Source organism: Gracilinanus agilis, chromosome 3 (genome assembly GCF_016433145.1).
Source record: "Gracilinanus agilis isolate LMUSP501 chromosome 3, AgileGrace, whole genome shotgun sequence".
Taxonomy (NCBI): Eukaryota; Metazoa; Chordata; class Mammalia; order Didelphimorphia; family Didelphidae; genus Gracilinanus; species Gracilinanus agilis.
This window is the reverse complement of record NC_058132.1, coordinates 556,403,192-556,425,196: the sequence shown is the minus strand read 5'-3', so window position 1 is coordinate 556,425,196 and position 22,005 is coordinate 556,403,192. Positions and strand designations below refer to the sequence as shown.

Below are 22,005 nucleotides of genomic sequence, written 5' to 3'. Positions count from 1 at the left end.
TACTTCTAATAATTAACTCAAATGGAAATTAGAACTGCTTTCTAAGTTCCCTACTATAATGAAGATGATACTTCAGGCTCTTGGATCAGATTTAGCCTTCGTCTTAGAATCATTATTCTCTTTAAAGGGTATACAAAATTAAATATTTGGTGAATGCCCTTACCCCTTAAGATGAAGATGCATGGATATAATTTTATAACTCTTTTATAAGTAATTTCAATATAAAAGACATAGGCCCAAATAGGCTGACACATTACTCTTAAAGGCAATCAGCAGACCACAGTTTTATAAATTCCTAGTGAACAATTTTGATAGTAAGGAAGAATGAATGAATGAATGAGCATTTATTAATCATTTACTATATGCCAAGTACTGTGTTAGGGACTCAGGATGCAAAGAGAAGAGTAAGACAGGGCATATGGAAAGGCCTGATGCAGCACTATATTAAACTTCCAAAAGAATATTTGATAGAGCCAGAAAATAATAATAATAATGAAAGTCACAAAAAAGAACAAAAGATCAAGAATTGCAATAGTAACAATTTAAAAATAGGAAGATGTTTAGCAGTAATCATTAAAATGATCTGGTATAGGTTAAAAAAAATAAAAGTCACTGAATGGAATAGATTAGACACATTAACACATGAAATAACAAAGAGCAGCAAGGTATTTGATCCAGGTTTCAGGGGGAAGCCTCAGTATTTGATAACAACTCCTAGGAAAGTTGGATATCAGTTTGACAGAAGTCAGATTTAGACCAATGCCTCCATAAGCTCCAAATGATAAATGACTAAGATATAAGAGTCACATCATAAACAAATGAGAGTAACAAGGAAGAAATTACCATTCAAGTATATGTAGAGGGCAATAGGTCAAACAAAGAGAATCACACAAAATAAAATGGATAATTTTGATTATATAAAATTAAAAGGAGTTTTGCACATCTAATGTAGCAAAAATTAGAAGATGAATAGGAAAAAAATCTCTGCAACAAGTTTTTTCTGATTAAAGTCTCATTTCTAAGACATAAATAATAGATTAAAATTTATGAGATATAAATTTTAAAAAATTATAAGACTAGGAGTATTCTTCAACAGACAGGAAAAAGTAGTTTTCAAAAGAATTATAAGCTATTAACAATCCTATGAAAAAACATTCCAAATTATTAATAATTCAAGAAAAGCTCTGAATTGCTAATAATTAAGGAGATGCACATTAAAATAACTTGCAAGGTGGGGCAGCTGGGTAACTTAGTGGATTGAGAGTCAGGCCTAGAGACAGGAGGTCCTAGGTTCAAATCCAGCCTCAGCCACTTCCCAGCTGTGTGACCCTGGGCAAGTCACTTGACCCCCATTGCCCACCCTTACCACTCTTTCACATATGAGTCAATACACAGAAGTTAAGGATTTAAAAATAAAATAAAATAAAATGACTTGCAGGTGCTACTTCATACCAATTAGGCTAGAAAAAATGACAGAAAAAGATAAAAAATGTTGGCTGATTCACAGAAAAACTGACACATTAGTGCCCCACTATCAGAACTGTGAATCTGCCCTGCCATTCTGGAAAGCACTTAGAACTCTTGACTAGAACATTACAAAACTGTGCATACCCTTTAAGAAGGCTATACCAATATTGTACTCCTAAGCCTATGTCTCAAAGAAAGCTAAATAAGAGGGGAAAAAAGACACACAGTTATTATAGTAGCTTTTTTTCTGCAAATATAATTAGAAACTAAGGGGGTATCCTAATGGAAAATAGTTAACAACTTGTGATATGTAACAGGTTACTGTGACAATGATGAAATGAGTAATTTCAGAGGAAACTAGGAAGACTTATGAACTGATAAAGAATGAAGTAAGCAAAACAAGAATTTATACAGAGAACATTATAGAGAAAAACTTTAAAAATCTGATCAGTATACTGATAAACCAAAATAAAGATGGCACACTTCACTAATTTCCTCACAAAGATGTGATGGTCTTTAAACAAAGAGATAGATATTTGCTAACATGGCTACCATGGGAATTAACTTTTCCAGGCTGTATTGGCATAACTTAAAGAATTTTGTTTTCAAGTTTGACATGAGGCAACTGGTGCTACAGTGGATAGTCAGGAAGATCTGAGTTCATATCTGACCCTAGACACTTACTGTGCAACTATGGGCAATTCGTGTAACCTGTGTCTGCTTTAGTTCCCTCAAACATAAAATAAAGATATTAACAGTACCTACCTTGAAGGGATGTTGTGAGGATCAAGTGAAATAATATTTATAAATGCTGATAAATTACATGCCTGGCATGTAATAGGTGCTACAAAGATGCTTATCTCTCCACCCTCCCCCCAAGTCTAACTTTTTTTTTCCAATGAGGAGGTGTTACAGAGGGTTCTAGAGGGAAGAGAAGGTGGGGTTTTTTTTTTGTTTTGTTTTGTTTTTAATGTTAGGTGAAAAAAAATTAAACGGTGATCTTTATGGAACAATTTCATGTACAATGACAAGGGCTGGAGATTCAAAGGATGTAGGGAATGGACCAAAGAGTAGATGGCAGTATCTGGCAAGTTCCCATTTACTAAAAGAATAAGACTTAGTGACCCCTTTTTTATCCAAATGATATGAGCAGCCATGTCCCTGATCAATGACTACTAAAGTTAATAGTAGGCCTATGTGTCAGATGATTTGGGGATCATTGCGGCACCCCAGAAGGAACAACATGTAGTCTACTGTTAGGTGAGAACAGAGCATCAGAGAATTCACACCCTGCTTACTGCTAAGTGAGAAGCCAGTAAGATGCTTGGAGAGCTCCACCCTTTTTTCTAACTCAAGTAGACAGAAACTTTTTAATTCTTTTAAGAGTTCACACACTCAGAAACATGTGAATCCAAAGGTGACAATTCAGAAACCTGTGAATCCTAGTAGAAGAGTTAACACCTTTAGAGATGAGAAGTCACTGCTAGACAATTTGGAAACTGTGATTGGCCCCTGTGAAAAGGGGCAGGGACAGGAAACCACCATAAAAGCCACAAAATCCTGGGGTGGGTCTGGTGAAGTTGAGTCTTGAGGAGAGTGTCTCCTGGAGACAGTCTTCCAGGGAACTTCACTGGAGACTGTGGTTAGGACTACTTCCTTGTGTGAATGAAAAGGGCTGACTACCTTCCTAGTTTCCTAAGAGATTAGCTTCCATCTTGGAGGAGGCCTAGTAGTTACTCACTACTGGCTGAGGACTAGGATAGGTGTTTTCTCTAGCCTCTCTCACATTTCTCTATTTTACTTTTCCCCCTCTAATTTTGTAAATAAATTTCTAACTTGAGATATAATAACTTCAGCAACCACGTTATTTCACATAATATAAGTCCAACCACTAAATTTAACCTTTATACTTATTAGGATGAAGATATAATAGGTAATTTTGAAATAAAACAAAAATAACTGACAGCTAAACATGAGACACTGACCTTGTTCTTACCATGCTTTTTCCTACCATTCAAGTGCAGGCCACATATTTTATCTAGAAGCTCACCATCAAATCATTTTCTTTGATAAAAAAAATGCTATTAATTTACACGAAATTACTTACATCTCTTGAAGCAGCTATCTGATTGATATATTCTCCATCAGTGAATAAAATATTCTGTCCTTCTGTGTGACAATCTGTACAGAGGGAAGAAAAAAATAATTATATTACAACACAAAGACACATTTCAGAAAGGACCTTATTCCTCTGATGATGTCACAATGGGAGTTCTCTAAAGAATAAGTATGGATTTTAACTCAAAGGAGACTGAAATTTATAATAAAGAATTCAACAAAATTAAGACAAACTAAATCATTCAGTTAATAATTCTACCTATAAAATTTTGTTGTTTTAGAAGTATTCCTTCAGTCCTTAATACTCAAGGATCTCAAGTATCAACCTAGCTCCAAAATTAATTCTTATTAACTACAATCTAGTAGTATCCATGCACCACAATGAACAAGCGATAATTTTTATTATAATCATTGCAATACAACCACATGCGATGTTGGCAACAATCTACCCTTTCACAGACACCACTGTGGTTAGTGCCATTGGAAAATACTGATGAACTTTAAACTTTTTTGCAATTTGGATCTATTATTGTCCAATTACAGATATCCCTTGTTTTATAGATACACACATTTTGAAATCCAGCAATACTTCAAATCTCTACATATAGCAGTCTATACTCAAAAGTTCAGGTAGTCTTTGAATCACTTCTTATACTTTCTAGCACTATCCAGGATCCTTTCATTCAGAATATGTGCTCTGCTTGTGGACTTTTATTTAAATACTTATAATATGCTATTAGAAACAAGCTGCTATTGGGATATTATATTTTATCAGTAGTATCCTTATCTAACATATGAATTACTGGAGTTTTAACCCTATTTTAAGAAATATAGTGTATATTAAGTCTGTTTATATAACAAGGGATACCTGTATTGTAGAAGCACCAATGGGATCTGTATTAGTGATTGTTGTGGAATAACACAGACCACAAGCATATTTAGCTTCTAAACAGAAAATATTCTTTTGGAAAAAACAAATTTCAGCAAGCATAAAGAACACACACACACAAACTCTCTCAAAAATAACTGCTGACAACTGTGCTATCTCTCCATTAATCACTGTAAAAAAAAAAAAAAAAAAAAAAAAAAAAAAGAGTATTCCATTTCTAGTTGCACCGGAATCAAAGAAACACACAATTCCTTTCTGGGAATGCAGTAAAGGACCCCAAACAAGCTGGATTACTATAGTTTTTTTTTGCCCAGGAGCTAGCATACTTCCTTATTACAAATATGCAAAACACAGGCAGACCCTTACCCAAACAGAGAATTTCAGTGATCACAAACTGGAAATAGAAACTGGGAGACAAGGCCCACTGGAAGCCCAAGATACTTGATAATCAAAGAGAGGAGAAATCGAAAGAAAGAGTTTCTATTCCACTGTACAGAATACAAAGAAGTACAAGAAAGATGCTTCTCAAGCTCTAAGCAGTAAGATTTTAAACTAAAAAGCAAAGAAGAAAAACTCATTATTTCAGAAACAAGCAGGGACAAGGAATGGAGCGGCGCAGGAAAAGCAGCTCAATGATCTGAGGCAGCCCGTCATCAGACATGGACAATAAAAGGACATATGGACACATAATATTAAAGTTGTTCCTGGATACAAAAAATAAAGTGTCAATATGGTTAGAATTTTACACACTAAAATAAAACCAGAACAAAAACACTACAGAATATTGAGGAACTAACCTTTTAATTGTGGCATTTTCTGGCCATTTGTAAAGGCCAAAAACATTTCAAGAGAATAGAGGTTACAAGACAAGTGGCTGCATGAAGCTCAAGGAATTACTTAGTTAATATCCATTTTAAACATGTAGTTTACCAGCTGTAATCCTAACAGTGAATTCTACTATTCTTTGATTAGAAATCTACAAGTATCTCTGCCACTTCCCACTTTTCCCCACTAAAAAACCTGACACTATCCAAGAAGAGTTGAAGGGAAAGTATCAGAAAAATGAAAGTGGTAGCTTCTTATTAGGTTTGAAAGGTTGAGTCTTCTTTCCAATAATTTCAATTTTTTCTTTTGTCCTTCTTAAAAAGGTATAAGACAAGATGGAATTATTCTCCAAGAATGTTTCTAGAAGCTTCTATCAGTGCATAAGAAACATAAGAATGGGGATCTTTCCCCCATGAATTTTCTTCCATTCTTCTCCCTAAATATTACACATGCATATAAAAACACAGGTATTTAAAGCCATCTCTTCTTGCCTAAAAGCTTCTTCATCTTCCATAACACAAAATACAGTGAAGAATTAATAACTAGATTTTTCATTTTTATTTTGAGACAGTAAAATGATGACAATTCTCAGAAGTTTTCTAATAGGTAAGAAATCTGATCATTCAAGATCATTCAAAAAGAAAACTTTTAGAGATAAGAAAACAGCATAGTCATAGAATATGGAATGAAAGAACCTAACTATATGAAACAGCATTGAGTCACAGTTGTGTTATCTACAAATGAAAGTATAGTGAAAATATAACTTTCCAAGATGTCATTCAAATTAACCAATCAATATAAACATTTTGAAATATAAAATACTACATAAAGATCAGAACTGTTATTATGTGTAGTCTTAGGGGGAAAAAATGTAACAAAGAAAGGGATAGGGAAAAGGAGGTTCACAATGTATCCAAAATATAAATAACTGTCACTTTACATACAAAGATACATATTCATACAGTACAAATAATTAATATTTATGATAAACTAACCAATAGCTAAAAGTTATGGTAAAGTTAATTAAGCCCCTGAAAGTCAGCTTGAAAGAAGTTTTCTTTTTAAAAAATGACTAAGATCCAAGTAAAAAAAAATTTAAAGCCTTGCATATCTTTAACATTAATTTGTGGTTCCAGAAACATTTTTAAAAGAAAAAAAATTCAAAATACCATATGTCAAGTAAGGTTTTCCAATAAAATCACTATTGACAAAAAAAAATAAAGGTAGACGATGACTTGCCCAACATTACATGGCAATCATTACTACATTATTAGTAAGAATAGTGAACATAATTTAAGTATTAAACCTTCCTTATTTCAATAGTTTAAAGTACATTAGATTTTAGAAAGAAAAAGAGAATAATTTTAATGTAAATTTTAATTAAAATGTAATACCTTATATGAAGCACTATATATATTTTATATATCTCAAATATAACAAATTTACAAACTATCATTATTCAGGATGAAATATCCTGGAACCTATTTTAATATATATATTTTGTTTATACATAGGGACCAAATTGTTTAACTCACTAATTTCTTATAAATCATTTGCTAAGATATAAAAATCAACACCAAAATAACATACCTGGCAATGTTACAGTACCATCTTGTTCCAATGTTTCAGGATTTATTCTTAGGGCTGTCATGCCGTGATTATTCATATCTCTATATAACAAATAACCCTAATAATAAAATATTTTATGTGTTATGAAATATTTTTCATTTCTAAAGTACCTTAATTTACAGCTATAAATAACCATATAACATTCTCTGAAGATTAAAATACACAAATATGAGCTACATACATATTTATAACTTTAAATATATACAGAAGAACACATACATTTTGATAATGGGATAGATGCTACACTATTTAGTATACATTTAATTATTTGAGCCAATAAGTGAATAGGTACTTTTACTGAAAAAGATAAATTATATCCAAGATCACCTTGGCTAATTTTAAAATAAGTAAACATACAAATTAGCATTAGATTTTAACACCTATTTTAGGAAAACACAATTCAGCAAAATTAAAAATGATCATTCAAAAGAATGAATAAATTCATGGTTCTAACTGCATTTATCATTAACTTAACATCTTGCAAAAAAGGTTTATCTTATAAAAAGCACATTATAGAAAACATAATATATATTTAGAAGAAATAATAATCAAGATTTCCTAGTAGAATATAAATTCTTTGGGATTCTTTGTATCTCAACTGCCAATCATAGATAATTATTCAATTCAGTGAAAAATTTCAAAGGCTATTCCATTTAGATTTTAAGAGATTTTTACCACAAATTTGGCAAATTCAAATTATAACTCCTTCTAGGAAATTATTTCTATCAATAATTCTAGTGAGTATGCAAAATTGCTATGAATGATATTTAGATTGATTGTTAATTAGAAAAGAGATTTAAAAACAGTGAGTTCTTAGGGAAATAAAGATAATTTTTTATACTTTAAAATGTAAAAGCATGTATTATGTGGTTTTACTATATTTGAAACAAAAAAATTTTTAAGGACATAAAGAAATCTGTAATAATGGATTCCTACAATTCTCTTCTCAATACATTTCAGAATATCTAATTCACAAAACTGTTTATTATGGAGATCCATCACTACTTTCATAGAATTTGTTCAAGTTATTTTTAGGCAATACACCTTTTAAAATGATCTTTACTTAATAAGCAACATCAAAATGAGTTTATTCTTCCTACCCTGATAAATATAAACCTTCTTCCCTCTAAAAATGCTTGTAAAGCAAAGAAAATAGTGATGAGATTATTTTGCTACACTTTAACCTCAGAATTTTATAGTTGGCAAAAAAAACACAAAATAGCATTTCCCCCAACCCCTTTTCCTAAACTAGGGAAGTGAGTGTGTGTGATTTGTAACCAATAAAAGTTACACTCCTTTAAATAAAGGAAGTATTTTGTTCATTTTTAAAATATGTGAACAATATGCTTCTAAGATTTAAGAAAAAAGTTTGTCTTGATTTAGACATTCTCCTACCTGAGCATACCCTAACCAAGACTTTTTTTCTTTTCTGTTTTTGATGCGAGATGTAGAATTGTATATATGACCCTGTAAGATAACAAAAGTTAGTCTGACAATTGTTAGAATAGCAGTTTCATATGTTATTATTTAATAACTTAGAAAAATTATAATGACTATAGTGAGCTGAAAACAAATAAATAGAATAAGAATACAAAAGAATGGAAAAAACAGCACTGAATTTTAATTAGTAGGTTTTTAAAAGAATCACTCATCATTACTAAATTAAAAGGTGTTCTAAAAGTCAAGCAAGTCATGAAAAGAATGAAGAATCTTATGTGAATTTTATAACTAGAAAGAATATATTACCCTCACTGTTCCACTGTATCCAGAGCCAATTTTGTATAATCCATCCTTGCATAACAAATAGAGAAAAAAACCATCATTCTGAAGTAGGCATTGGTCATCTTCATCTACAGAAATTTCTTTCAAAGGCCACTTGTGCATTAATGCTGCCTTCTTAATCCCATTGCTAAACCAGTCCTGAATTTGAATTTTGCCCACCAAAACAGCCTGTACACTCCTTTGGAGGGAATTTAGAATTGTTGGCACCTACATGGAAACAAAATTACATTAGATGATTTCAAAGATATGACATAGTCAATACAGTTTAATAACACAACATTTTTGGTATTTAAATATCAAAATGAAAATACATATGAAATACCTGAATAGTTTGGCAAGCATGGCTGCCATTGTTGGTCAGGATAGCAGATATAGCCTGAAGTGTTCTTCCTGTTTCCCCCCAAGAAGCTACCAGGCTAAAGAGACAAGCACAAGAAAGTGCTGTCAAGGACTGTCCTGTACTATCATTCATTCCAGTACTTCGAACTGTAATTTCCAAGAGGAGCTGGAAAAGAGACTCTGTGGATAAAATAAAACTCCATTAAGTTAGCACAGGGAAAATGCATGTTACATACACTAACACAATTTCTTTCCCTTTTACTCTTTTTCTCAAAAGTCAATTTGCACAGAACTAGAAGGGACATTAAAAATCACCTTGGTTTAGCTCTCTTGTTTTAATATAAGCAAAATGAAATTTATCAAGCCTAAGAAATTTGCCTAAAAATTAACTTAAAACAATTGTCAATTCACTTAAGGAAGAATCTAATCATTCAAGAAGTAAGCACAGATTTCATTCTAAATTAATGGTTTCTTTTATAAAGTTGACATCAAAAAAAATCTGTGGGGTTATAAATTTGTATATAAATTTGTATATAAAATAAACAAAAGTTATGTTATCAGTATGATGCTAATATAAATGAGCACAAGCAACTACTAAATGTAGTAAGTTTTTTTCATATAGGTTTCTTTTTATTATTAATATCCCACTTATTATTTGCATATTATTTAAAAATATTTTAAGCATACTTTCCCCATGGTATTTTTCTATCCAAAATAGTCCTGTGAGACAAGGCAAGAATTGTTATCTTCAGATTAAGAAACTATAGGTTAGGGGGCAGCTGGGTAGCTCAGTATATTGAGAGCCAGGCCTAGAGACGGAAGGTCCTAGGTTCAAATCTGGCCTCAGACACTTCCCAGCGTTGTGACCCTGGGCAAGTCACTTGACCCCCATTGCCTACCCTTACCACTCTTCTGCCTTGGAACCAATACACACTATTGACTCCAAGACCGAAGGTAAGGGTTTAAAAAAAATTAAAAAATTAAAAAAAAGAAACTATAGGTTAAGTAAACTGAAGATTAGTAAACTAGAGATTAAATAATTTGTCCAAGATCTGAGGTTTAAAGTATCTTAGATTTTTTTAGGGTTGATGTGACCTCAAGACTTTAATCAAATTTTCATCTCAAAACAAATTCACTCTATAATATGCTCCTTGCCCCTAAGGAAAAAAAAACAAACAAAAACAAAACACAAGATTCTACTTGAAGCATCCAGGTTCTGTACAAAGATCTCCAATAAAAAAGAATTGTCCACTTCTCAAGAGATCGGTGTCTTTTGGACCATTTAGGTTATGAAGTTTTTCTTATAATGAACCAAATATATAACTCTGATTTAAAACACAAGAGACTTTCAAATATCCAAAGATGCTAACCATTCCTCTCACTCTACCATTGTTGGCTTGTTTTGTTTTGTTTTCCTCAAAAAATTTCTTTGACTTACATAACATTGTTTAAACTTCTCCCAACATTTCTGACGGCCCTTAAGCAGACATATATAACCTGCTTGTTAATGATCTTCCTAGAATTTAGTGACCACAGAGTTGGGGGGGATCTATGAGTATGAAATATTGCATGTTCTGTCAAGACCTGATCTTCTGGTCAGTTTTGCTCAATTTTACCCTGGTTTTTTTTTATTCTTTGTTAATAAAGTCTTGTATCTACAAAAGTATCTTCTATTGCCAATGCTGATATTAATTCTGAATAGAGAAAAGTAGTACCGGGAAGGATGCTGAGTCTGAAGGCTACAATAGGGGCTCTCTAAAAACAACTGGAAAATAAACCTCAAAGACTATTAAAGTCTTCTACAGTATCAGAAGTAAGCTGACTACTGGAGCAGCCAAGTCTCCCTTGTGATTCTTGAAGATAAGAAGCCTTCTTAATCAGTTTCTATGATCCACTGTAGGTAGACATAGATCTCAGTACTGCAGTATCTCCTGGTGAATTTATTATTATTTGTTTACCCAGAACAGCAGTTCTTAAGTATGGTCCACGAACCTCTGAGGATCCCTAAGCCTCTTTCAGAGTTAGTCCATGAGGTTGAAACCATCTTTATAATAATATCCAGACATCTTAATTTCTAACAAGTATTGGTAGCTATAACGCACATAAACAAAAGCTCTGGGAAGGGGAGTTGGGGGAGGGAGTGTTCCAAATCTGAAATACTAATTGTAAAACATTAGTCACCTACTAATGAAAAAGTATAACAAAATTACTAAAAAAAGAGGGAACTGGTATTAGGACAAGGATTTCTGTAAAACATAGTACCAATTCTGAACAACCCAGGGATGTGTAAAAATACATCAGAGAGAAAACAGTGATTAGGATCCTGAAAACTTAAAGAAAAATTACCAATACAATGTGTGAGACTGTTTTTTTCTTGATCCTAACCTGTGATTTCATTATAAAGGTTGAACATCTCTGCAAGATTTATTATTAGCAAGTTGCCTATAAAGCACTGAAAGACTGAGTGACTTGGAAAATGTCACATAGCCATTTATGTATTACTGTTGAGCCTATCTCTGTGAGAAATGAGAAAGTAATAAATCAATGTATTAATGAAAAATAAGGGTGTTGTAATTTCTCTTCTTTCCTAAAACTATAATCTAACATCACTTGAAAAGCAATAATATCCTTTTAAGCATATTCTTAAAATAATACTTTTCAATCCTTTCAAGTCTTCTTGATAACATAAAAATTCCTTTTTAATATTTCTGTAAATCATAGTACCAATTCTGAACAACCCAAGGATGTGAAAAAATACATCAGAGAGAAAACAGTGATTAGGATCCTGAAAACTTAAAGAAAAATTAATGAAATGTACCAATACAGTGTGTGAGACTGTGTGTGTATCTACACACACTCACAACACATGACAAAATGTATGTCTGTGTATATACACACACTCACAACACATGACAAAATGAATAGGTAATAAAATACTTAGTCCATTAAATCATCTAGATTTAAATATAAATACCATGTTAGGTCCTGAAGAAGACATGAAAACTGAAAGCCTATTCCTCCTTCTGCTTGAAACCCTGTCCTTAAAACATACAAATAACTAAAACTATAAAAAGAGACACTAAATGCAAAAGAAAGGTACAAAATACTATGAAAGTTCCAAATAAGGAAAGATCATTTCTGACTTGAAGTCTGAAGTAAGGGTTATAATAGAAATCTGGGAAGCCTTGATTCAAAATGATGCATTTCAAGAAGCTTATTAAAGATACACAGAATTTAAAGTTAAATATAGTTAGGAAAGTATATAGAATAAAGTAAGTCAAAGAAAAGCAGTCAGAGAACAGTGAATGCCAAGTGGTCCAATTTGGCTAGAAAGTACTCACAAAGAGTACTAACATAAGTTAAGTTTTCAAAGGTAGGCTGGAGCCACATTGTAGAAGAGCTTGAATGCTTTAAGGAATTTAGAATTTTATTTGGAGGGCAATGTAGAGTCACTCAAGGATTAGGAGAAATAAGAGTAATCTGATCAGATCTGCAGATAAAGAAGAAAATAAAAGTAAATAAGATGTATACAGTGCTTTAAGATCTTCAAAACACATTATACATTATCTCATTTGATCTTCAAAGCATCCCTGTGAAGTAAGTTCTACAATTATTTCGATAACATTTTTATAGATGAGAACTTAAGGCCTGGAGAGTTAGTGTTAGTGGCAGGACCTAAATCTGAGTCTTCTTAACTCTAAAGCTTATATTTTTTTCTCCTGCCCTATGCTGCCCTCTTACAGTGGTGTAAAGGGAAATAACTCCAGAGGAAGAGACTATTGAAATGAGGTAGTAGATTACAATGGCTGAAATGGAGAGAAACGGAAAGTCAAAAGTGAAATTTTACTTGCAGGCCGACTTGAGTAATTGAATGAATATGGAAAGAGAAAAAACAGGAGTCAAAGATGACCACAATTTGTGAGAAGAGTGAACAGAATTTATACCAGAAATGAAACATTACTCAGTGCAATTAACTTTATTAAACATATTAACAAAGTGAACTACTCATTTCAAGGCCTCATACTTTTCTCTCTAATATTTATATTACGTGTCTCATAAGTAATGAGTGACTGACAATATCAACAGCAAGGAAATACCATCAATTCAGACATTTTGTTTCTGTTTATGCATCTATTCTTTAAGACTACTTAACTGTTTCAGCCTTGATTACAGAAATGTCTACCAACTGATCCTCTGGTATAAAATCAAAGGAGCATAAATATTGTTTGCTGTTGGAACATATTTAAGAAGTCATGTAGTCTTTTCCTTTCATTTTACAGAAAACTCATAAATGATGTTCATTCATTTACTGATTAATTGACTTATTCATCTGATCAGCATTAACTAGATGTCTATTATGTTCTAGGTGCTGGGGACAGAAAACCAATACAAAGTAGTCCTTGAGCTCAAATAGCTTATTTTCCATGGGGAGAAAAACCTACACATGAGGAAGTAGAAAAGAAATGTGTACAGAATGAATTCAGCATAGTAGATGGGCACTAGCAAGTGAGGGGACTTTAGAAAGGAGAAGGCCTTGAAGGAAGGTAGGGTTCTTAGACTTTCCCACAATTGACAAAACAAATAAGTGATAGAGACATAATCTGAACCCAAGCCCTCTGACTCAAAATTAAATACTTTCTGTATTGCATCATTAATTTATGGATAATTTTTGTCCTTCGGTCTTCTTTCTCTGTTTCTAAAAATTGTCTTACTCCATCTTCAGATCAATACTAGCCAAAGTCAGGGAGGTGAAAAAAAATTTTGCATTAATCCCATTTTATTACTGTTAATAGTTTTGGCTTAAAAATAAGATTTGCTAAGAAAAGTTTAAATATTAATGACCAAGACAAGTTTTCTGCATTATATGTGAATATTTATATTATTTTTAGCAACTATTATCACTATAATCAAACATTTTTATACTCAAATTATAGTTCCTAAATAGCACTCAAGTGACAACAAAAGAAGAAAATCTTTATGTCTTCTCTTTGTCTTATATTAATCAGAGATGATATTTCACACTATTGTGTATGCTTGGTTAAATAAAGTACTCATCAACAAGTATGAGATCTTACCAAGGACCTCAGGTGGTTCTGACTGGAGGCCTTCTGGTTGTTGACCCTGCAGCACATTAAGCAGAGCTTGCAGACTCCTAAGACACAGGGATGGATGAGAAAATCGTGTCTCTTTGATCAACTCAAAAACTTCACAAAGTCCAACTTCAATGATCTAATTGAGATAAAAATATACATAAGGTACAAAAAGTTATAATAAGTCTGCAAATGAAAATTTTCTTGAACAACTTACTTGGCATGAATGTTTCCTTAACAAAGAATATCTAAATGTCCAGGCACTGAGACCAATATTAAGCAGTCATTTAAGTTCAAGACTCAGAAATTCTATCCCTTTTATTGTATATGATAAAAGCCACACCGAGAAGCTGCTCACAGTAGTTGTCATGGCTTTCTTACAAAAAATGCATTTGACCATTAAAGAAATTTTGGCCAGCTGTGCCCCAAAACTCAGGCTAGACAGATACGCATGTATACAAACATATGTGTATGTATATATATATATGTGTTCATACAGAGTGAAAAAATATCTTGGAATCAAATCTCCCATAACAATTCTTTAATGATGACAGACCATCATGATTCTACATTTAGAGAATGTTCACCTAAATAGTCCATGGGAATTTTATTTCATTTATTCATTCATCTCTGGGACTTGGATAAATCTACTACATAGTTTAATATTGAGGACATTTAAGAATAAACTAGGATCATTATTATTTGACAATTCTTATGCCTCCAAAGGTGCATGCCAAACAACAAAATGAATATACATTTATACAGTGATTTTATGTTTTTACAAAGCATTCTGTCTTTAACATAAGTAGTACAGGCATTATGTGCCCAATTTACAAATGGAGGAACTGAGGTCCAAAACATGATATGCAATAAGACATGCACTGAATAAAGAGCAAAAGTGAGATTCAAACCTTGGTGTTTTGATGATTTTAAGTTCAGTGCATTTTCCATCCTATCATGCTACATACCAAAGGAGGTCATCACTTTCAAAACTAAATATAGTGGTTCTCAGATGATGGAAAAATAGCAATCCCCATTTTAATTTCCTCTATTTTCTGTCTGAAAGTTGCATTCACCCTGTATTACTAGAAAGTGCTATACTATCAAAAAGTTATATTACTAACCAAATGACTGCCCTACCAATTCTATTAATTTCAATGGTATTCCCAATGATTCTGTGGCAGCTCATCTAAAACCACATATATGTTCCATAAGAACTGCGCTCCACAGTCACAATCTCTAAGATCAAAGAATGGTAGATTTAGTAGCCATGACAGTAAACTACAGTTTAACAGTTTCTGACAGTGATGAAAGAGTACTTTTTAAGAACACCTACTCTCAGTAGACAGGTAGGTGGTATTCTAGATATAGTATAGCAAGGCCTGAAGCCAGGAAAATCCTTCTTCCTAAGTTCAAATCTGGCCCTCAGACACTCAATTTCCTTATCTGTAAAATGAGCTGGAGAAGGAAACAGCAAACCTCTCCAGGATCTTTCCCAAGAAAATCCCAAAAGGTATCATGAAAAGAGAGGTATGACTTAAAAATAACTGAACAATATTTTCAATTAAAACTCAAAAGAGAAAGATATTTCTAACATCTTGATTTCCTTTAATAACACTATGATTCTACAAATATATTTTCTTTTTTGTTTCTTAGAGAAAACAAGTTCTTGAACTTTCCTACCTACTGTTTAAGGCTTCTGTGTTATATCCTAAACTTATTTCTTTGGGTTTCAACAATCCTTATTAAACTGAATATTCTAGGATTTGGCAAGCAAGATAATATTTTCCTTATTTATATTGTTCGCAATTTTGTAGACTTCAGTACTTTGCTCATTTGGCACTAATCTTAATGTTTGTGTTAATATTACTCTAACAATTTTAGCTGTCTTTTTTAAATGTTTTTCTTGATGTGCAATATGTATCAAAGATATGAAGTTTTCAAGGTGAGGCAAAATTAGTTCTATAAAATTTGTTTGCAATGATGCCCAACTATTCACTAGCTTTTATTTATTGGAGGTGGGATAGGGAGCAAGGGAAGTAATCATATATCAGTGTAACTGAAGCGAAACTTCCTTTTGTTCTCCCTCATGAGAGCTTCCTATAGTTCCATTCTGCCACTTGTGATTTCACTGTCAAAAAATGTTAAGAAATATTTGCTAATTTAAAGATTTTAATATGAATTCCCTCACTCAGAATTAATCCACTAAATGTGAAATGAACCCAGTTCCAATTACCAATCCCTTGGCAATGTTTACATACCTCTTAACAACATAAATAAATAAATAAATGAGTGAGTGAGCAAATAAATAAAGAATAAGCAAGCAAACAAACAAGTAAATAAATAAATAGATGAGTGAATGAATGAATGAATAAACAAGCAAATAAATAAATAAATAAACAAACAAATAAACAAGCAAATAAATAAATGAATGAATGAATGAATGAATAAACAAACGAAGGAACAAATGAATGAATGAATGAACAAATAAATGAATGAATAAATAAATAAAATGAATAAACAAATAAATAAATAAATGAGCGAGCAAATAAATAAATGAATGAATGAGTGAATGAATAAATAAATGAGCAAACAAGCAAATAAATGAATGAATGAATGAATGAATGAATAAATGAGTGAATAAATGAATAAATGAAGATTTAGCTGCTACTATCCCTTTGTTTCCCATCTCTGACAAATCAAAAAGGATTCTTTCCAATTCTAAAGACAGAAAACAAAGTTTGGCTACAGAATGAGATGTAAAACCCAGCCTAAAGAAACATTATACATGTTACTCATAATAGTGCAAATGGTATGTGAAGGCAGCAGCATGGTATGGTGCTTATGAATGCAAAAACGACATGACTGGACAAATGATTGGATGGAAGAGGAGTGAGAGTGAAAAACTGAGAGTGACACCAAGGGCATACATAAGCCTATGTGAAAAGGAAAAAGGTAGTACCTAAATAATAAAAGAAAATTTAGGAAGAGAGGAAAGTTTAAGGGAAAAAGATGAGTTCGGTTTTGGACATTTTGAATTTAAGATGTTTATGGGACAGACATCCTGTTCAAGATGTTCAAAAGGCTGATGGAAATGTAAGACTAGAAAAAAGGAAAAAGGTCAGTGATGGATAAGTAGATCTGAGAGTAATCAGTATAAAGATAAAAACAATGGGAGCTAATGGGATCAACAAGGGAAATAGCATTTAGAAAAGGTGAGGGAAGACCCAGATTCCATTCTTAGAGGTCAATCAAGATGGGAGGTGGAGAGTAACCCTAACTGAGAATTCAGCAAAGAAGACTAAGAAGCAGTAGTCACAGAAAGGAAGAGAACTAGGAAAAAATAGTGTGATGAAAATCTAGGGAAAAGAAAGTGTAGAGAAGAGTGATAAGCTATGTCAAAGGCTAGAGAGAAGTCAAGGTAATTCATTTTGCCAATTAAGAGTTCATTGGTAATTTTGGAGACAAACTTTTTTTAAAGATTTCTTTTTTTAATTTTTATTTAGAATATTTTTTCATGGTTACATGATTCATAATCCTGCCCCCACCCCCGCTCTCTACTCCCCCCTTCCAAATCTGACAAGCAGTGTCACTGGGTTATACCTTTGATTCATATATTTTTCTCCCATAGATATTATGTTAATATTCAATACTATACTAATGCCCCCATTTTTTCTATTCTGTTTTCTTCCATAAATCCACTCTTTCTACAGCTAAATTTCACTCATAACCCTCCTAACAATCCCAACAGTATCCATAGGTTGACCTTGGTACCTTGTAGTAAGATATTCAGTTCACTTTAGTACCTTTACTAGGTACACTTGTGTACTGGGGCCAAACAGGTTTTATTTCTGGATCTTTTCTTGAATTTTGTCTCCTATAAATTTCTTCTCTTTTCTGCTCACAGCTATGCTGATATGGCTGGCAGGTATATGTAAACAGTTTTCTTCCTCTCCTATTTTTAGCTTCCATAATCACATCTGTAAAGACTCCAGGGCAAATACATATTTTACCAGCCTTTACTAATAAAATTTTCTATTCCTGTCCACAAGTCAATTATTTCCATATATTAAGTAATCTATGGTCCAGAAATTCATATCTTATTCTCGGATATCATATGCTGAATCAACTTTCAACTACAGAATTTATTCCCAAATGAATCACTAAAAGTATGTCATCAAGGTCAACCAATCTCAGGAATCTCAATCATATTCCAATCCTAAGGGAATTTTAATCAGTTTGGAAATCCTGAACTAACTGGTGACAAAGTGAAAACTCGCCTAGGACACTACATCTAACGGGCTCCAACTTTAAGAGTATCTATGTGAAATTCATGTGAATGTGAATTTCAATCCAGCAATCCATCCCTGCCATCCTACCATCATCTCTACCATTGCCTTGGCTTCCTTCCCTCTCCTCTTCTCTACTTTATCCCTCTTGTTCTGGCACTTGAAACCCAACTGACTACCTATGATTCTGCTCACCATACCTGTGACTCCGTAGAAGTGACAATGCTTTCTTTGGCCACTCAAGTGCACCATATATGTCATCTCATCTTGTTGGAATATAAGCTCCTTGTGGGCAAGGAAAAATCACACTTTTGTATTTTTATCTAGCACTCAGTGCATAAATAGCTAGCAAATGCTTTTTCATTCATTCATTTATACATTCCCTCGTTCATTCACACATACCAAGAGATGACAGCAGAACTCTATAATGCTTATGTCAGAATGACAAATGGTGACTTTAGTACCCTTAACAAAGAATAATCAACCATTACTACTCATCTATTTCTTCTGCCTCAATTACTATCTGGTCTTTCTTTTGGGATCTATGGGGTAATAACATTTTTGCTTGAAATGGGAAGAAGAGAAAGGGAAGGAAAAGGGAAATGGAAGAAAAGGAAGGCAAGCATTATTAAGCACATACAATGTGCCAGGTCCTATGCTAAATGCTTTACAAATATTATTTTACTTTATCCTAACAACCCTGGGAGGTTGGCATGATTATTTATTTTATAGTTAAGGAAAAACTGAGGAAGATAGAGATTAAGAGACTTGCCCCAAACTATATAGCTAATAAGTGTCCATGGCTATATTAGTACCTACAAGTCTTCCCAACTCCAGGCTCAGCACTGTTCACCCCCCCCCCCCCCCAGCTGCCTCATAATAAACTCATTCTTCCAAGGTTATTCTTCAATCTGCCCACTCTCAAGAAGAGAAGTTTCTAACCTAGAGTCCATAAACTTTTTAGAAAATACTTCTGATAACAATATTTCAATAACTGTTTTACTTTATAATTCTATGTATTTTATTTCAAATATTTAAAAAAAACATTATGAGGAGTTTATAGACTTTATAGTATTATCAAAAAGGTCCACAAAACAAAAAAAGATTACAAAACCCTGCTCTAAAGATTAAAAAAAGGGTCAGACATTTTTTTCATTTGGTTTTTTTTTTCATTTGTGTTTGACTTTTCATGACCTATTTGGGCTTTTCTTGACAAAGACTGAAGTAGGGACAGCCAGGTGGTTTAGCAGATAGAGAGCCAGGCCTAGAAATGGGAGGTTGCGTATTAAACTTGACTTCAGACACTTTCTAGCTGTGTGGCCCTGGGCAAGTCACTTAACCCCTAGGGCTTACCACTCTTCTGCCTTGGAATAGATTCTTATTAATGATTCTAAGACATAAGGTAAAAGTTAAAGGGGGAAAAAAAGATACTGGAGTGGCTTGGCAATTCCTTCTTCAATTCATTTTACAGATAAGGAAACTAAGGCAAACAAGGCTAAGTAACTTGCCTAGGACTGCACCATTAGTAATTGTTTAAGGCTAGATTTGAACTCAGGAAGAAGAGTTTGATTCCAGGTCTGCCACTCTATCCACTGTACTACCTTACTGCCCCTCAACATTACTTTATTTGAAGTCCCTGGGTTCGCCACACTTAATGGAAATCAGATCCTCAGACTTCTAGCATTTGCACTGGTAATTCACATGATTACCTCTCACATATCCAGAACAAGTCAAGTTACATGGAAGCTACAGTTTAAAAACAAAGACATTAAGAAGCTGTCTTTAAGAAGCTACAGTACTTCCAAATAAGGCTGGGAACTTAGAAAAGTGTTAAAGTGTTAAACAGAATAGAAATCACCTGATTCAACTGCCTTATTTCTTAGATAAGCAAATGAGGCTGGAAGGTATTTGATAAACTGAGTTCATATGGTTACCAGTGGCAGAACTAGGACTTGATCTACAATTATCTAAATATGGTGTGCTTTTCACCTTTCCATATCATCTATAAATACATAAAAATTATAAAGGAACTGGTGATGTTTAGCCTGGAAAATGGAAGATCCTATATTACTAACTACGTCCCAATCCTATTCACCGAAAGATTAGCTGGAAGCATTTGCTTCCATGCCCGTGTCCCTCAAAACATTCACTGACAAAATCACTGGATTCAAAGATTCTCCAGTTGAATTGGAAATTCAACAAGGACCTAAATATTTTCTCTGACATTTACTAATTATATAATCCTTGCCAAGTAAGTTAATCTCTTACAGTTTTTGCTTTCTCATCTTAAAGGGGGAATAATAATACTATATAAAATGGAATAAAATAGTAATACTATCTCTCAGGTCTGATGGAGAGATAAATGGAATAATATATGGGAATCACTTTGAAAAATAAGTGCCATATGAATATAAATAATTTTCAACTTTTTTTAAAAGGTTTTTTCCTGGCTTCCTTTAAAAGAATTCCTTTAGAAGTAGTCCTTTTATAGGCCTGTCTAATTCCCAGTTTGCACCTGACTGGCCATATTGTATACAAGTCTTTATTCCATTTGCTTAAATTATACTTTAATTTCTCAAAGATAATATTTTCTTTCATTCCTTTGGTTTCACCAGCTAGACATAATGGATGAGGTTTCAGTGGATGGTAATTATTGGGGATGAGCAAACAGATTGGTGTGTTTCTCTCTCCCTCAACTGCTTATATTTTTACATTTTTTTTCAACCAAAGATGTGTAATTCAAAAAGTCTCCAGTCTTCCTGTGGGTTACTGGCTTTATAACTATCTTTCAATTTCAGTAAATTAATTTTTGTAAAGCTTAATAACTACATGATGAATTTCTTTGGTTTATGTTTCTCCAAGAGAATACAGAATTTAATTGGGTTGTTATTCTCAAATAGTAGCTCGGCCACATATAAATTAGTCTTTTAAGAGGACCCAGAGCACATGCCCTGGTCAAGTCACTTAAATTTCAGCTACTCAGTAACCAAGTCACTCTGCCTCAGTTTTAGCAACAGCAAAATGGGGATAATAACAGCAGCTAACTTGCAGGATTGTTGTCAGGATCAAATGAAATACTATTTGTAAAAGTGCTGAGCACAGTGCCTGGCTCACAGTAGGTACTCTAGAAATACTTGTTCCCTCCTGAGTTTCCCTGGTACTGTAGAAGTTACCAGCATTCTTCCAGTCCACCAGGCTCACAACCCTGTTCTCATCCTCCACTCCTCACATTGCTTGCCACACATTCGATTAGCTGCCAGATTATTTAGTTTCTCTTAACTTCTCTTGCATGTATCCCATTTTCTCTACTTACTCAGACATCACCCTAGTTCTGATCCCAACACCTCTTACTTTGACTGCTGGAAGAACTTTTTCATGGATCTCTCTGCCCTGTATCTGTTCCTATTCAAATCTATGCCCTTCCAAAATGACTTCTCCAAAACATCTGATTATATCATTTCCTTGCTCAATAAACTTGAATGACCCCTAATTACCCCTAGGATCAAAAATGAAGTCTGATGTTTGGCAAGAAAGACCCTTCATAAGCTGCCCCCTTCCTATCTAATTAATCTTCTTC

General features: G+C 33.1%; 1 protein-coding gene across 1 annotated transcript in view; it reads right to left on the bottom strand.

Annotated features, from left to right (window-relative positions):
* The window catches only part of MYCBP2 (MYC binding protein 2), a 344,646-nt gene that overhangs the window by 249,539 nt on the left and 73,102 nt on the right, over window positions 1–22,005 (bottom strand). The window contains exons 4-9 of the mRNA XM_044670580.1: window positions 14,125–14,278; window positions 9,033–9,229; window positions 8,675–8,917; window positions 8,324–8,395; window positions 6,890–6,986; window positions 3,575–3,648 (exon numbers count right to left, since the gene is read on the bottom strand). Of these exons, the coding sequence (XP_044526515.1) occupies window positions 3,575–3,648; window positions 6,890–6,986; window positions 8,324–8,395; window positions 8,675–8,917; window positions 9,033–9,229; window positions 14,125–14,278 (837 nt within the window). The remainder of the gene's footprint in view (window positions 1–3,574; window positions 3,649–6,889; window positions 6,987–8,323; window positions 8,396–8,674; window positions 8,918–9,032; window positions 9,230–14,124; window positions 14,279–22,005) is intronic.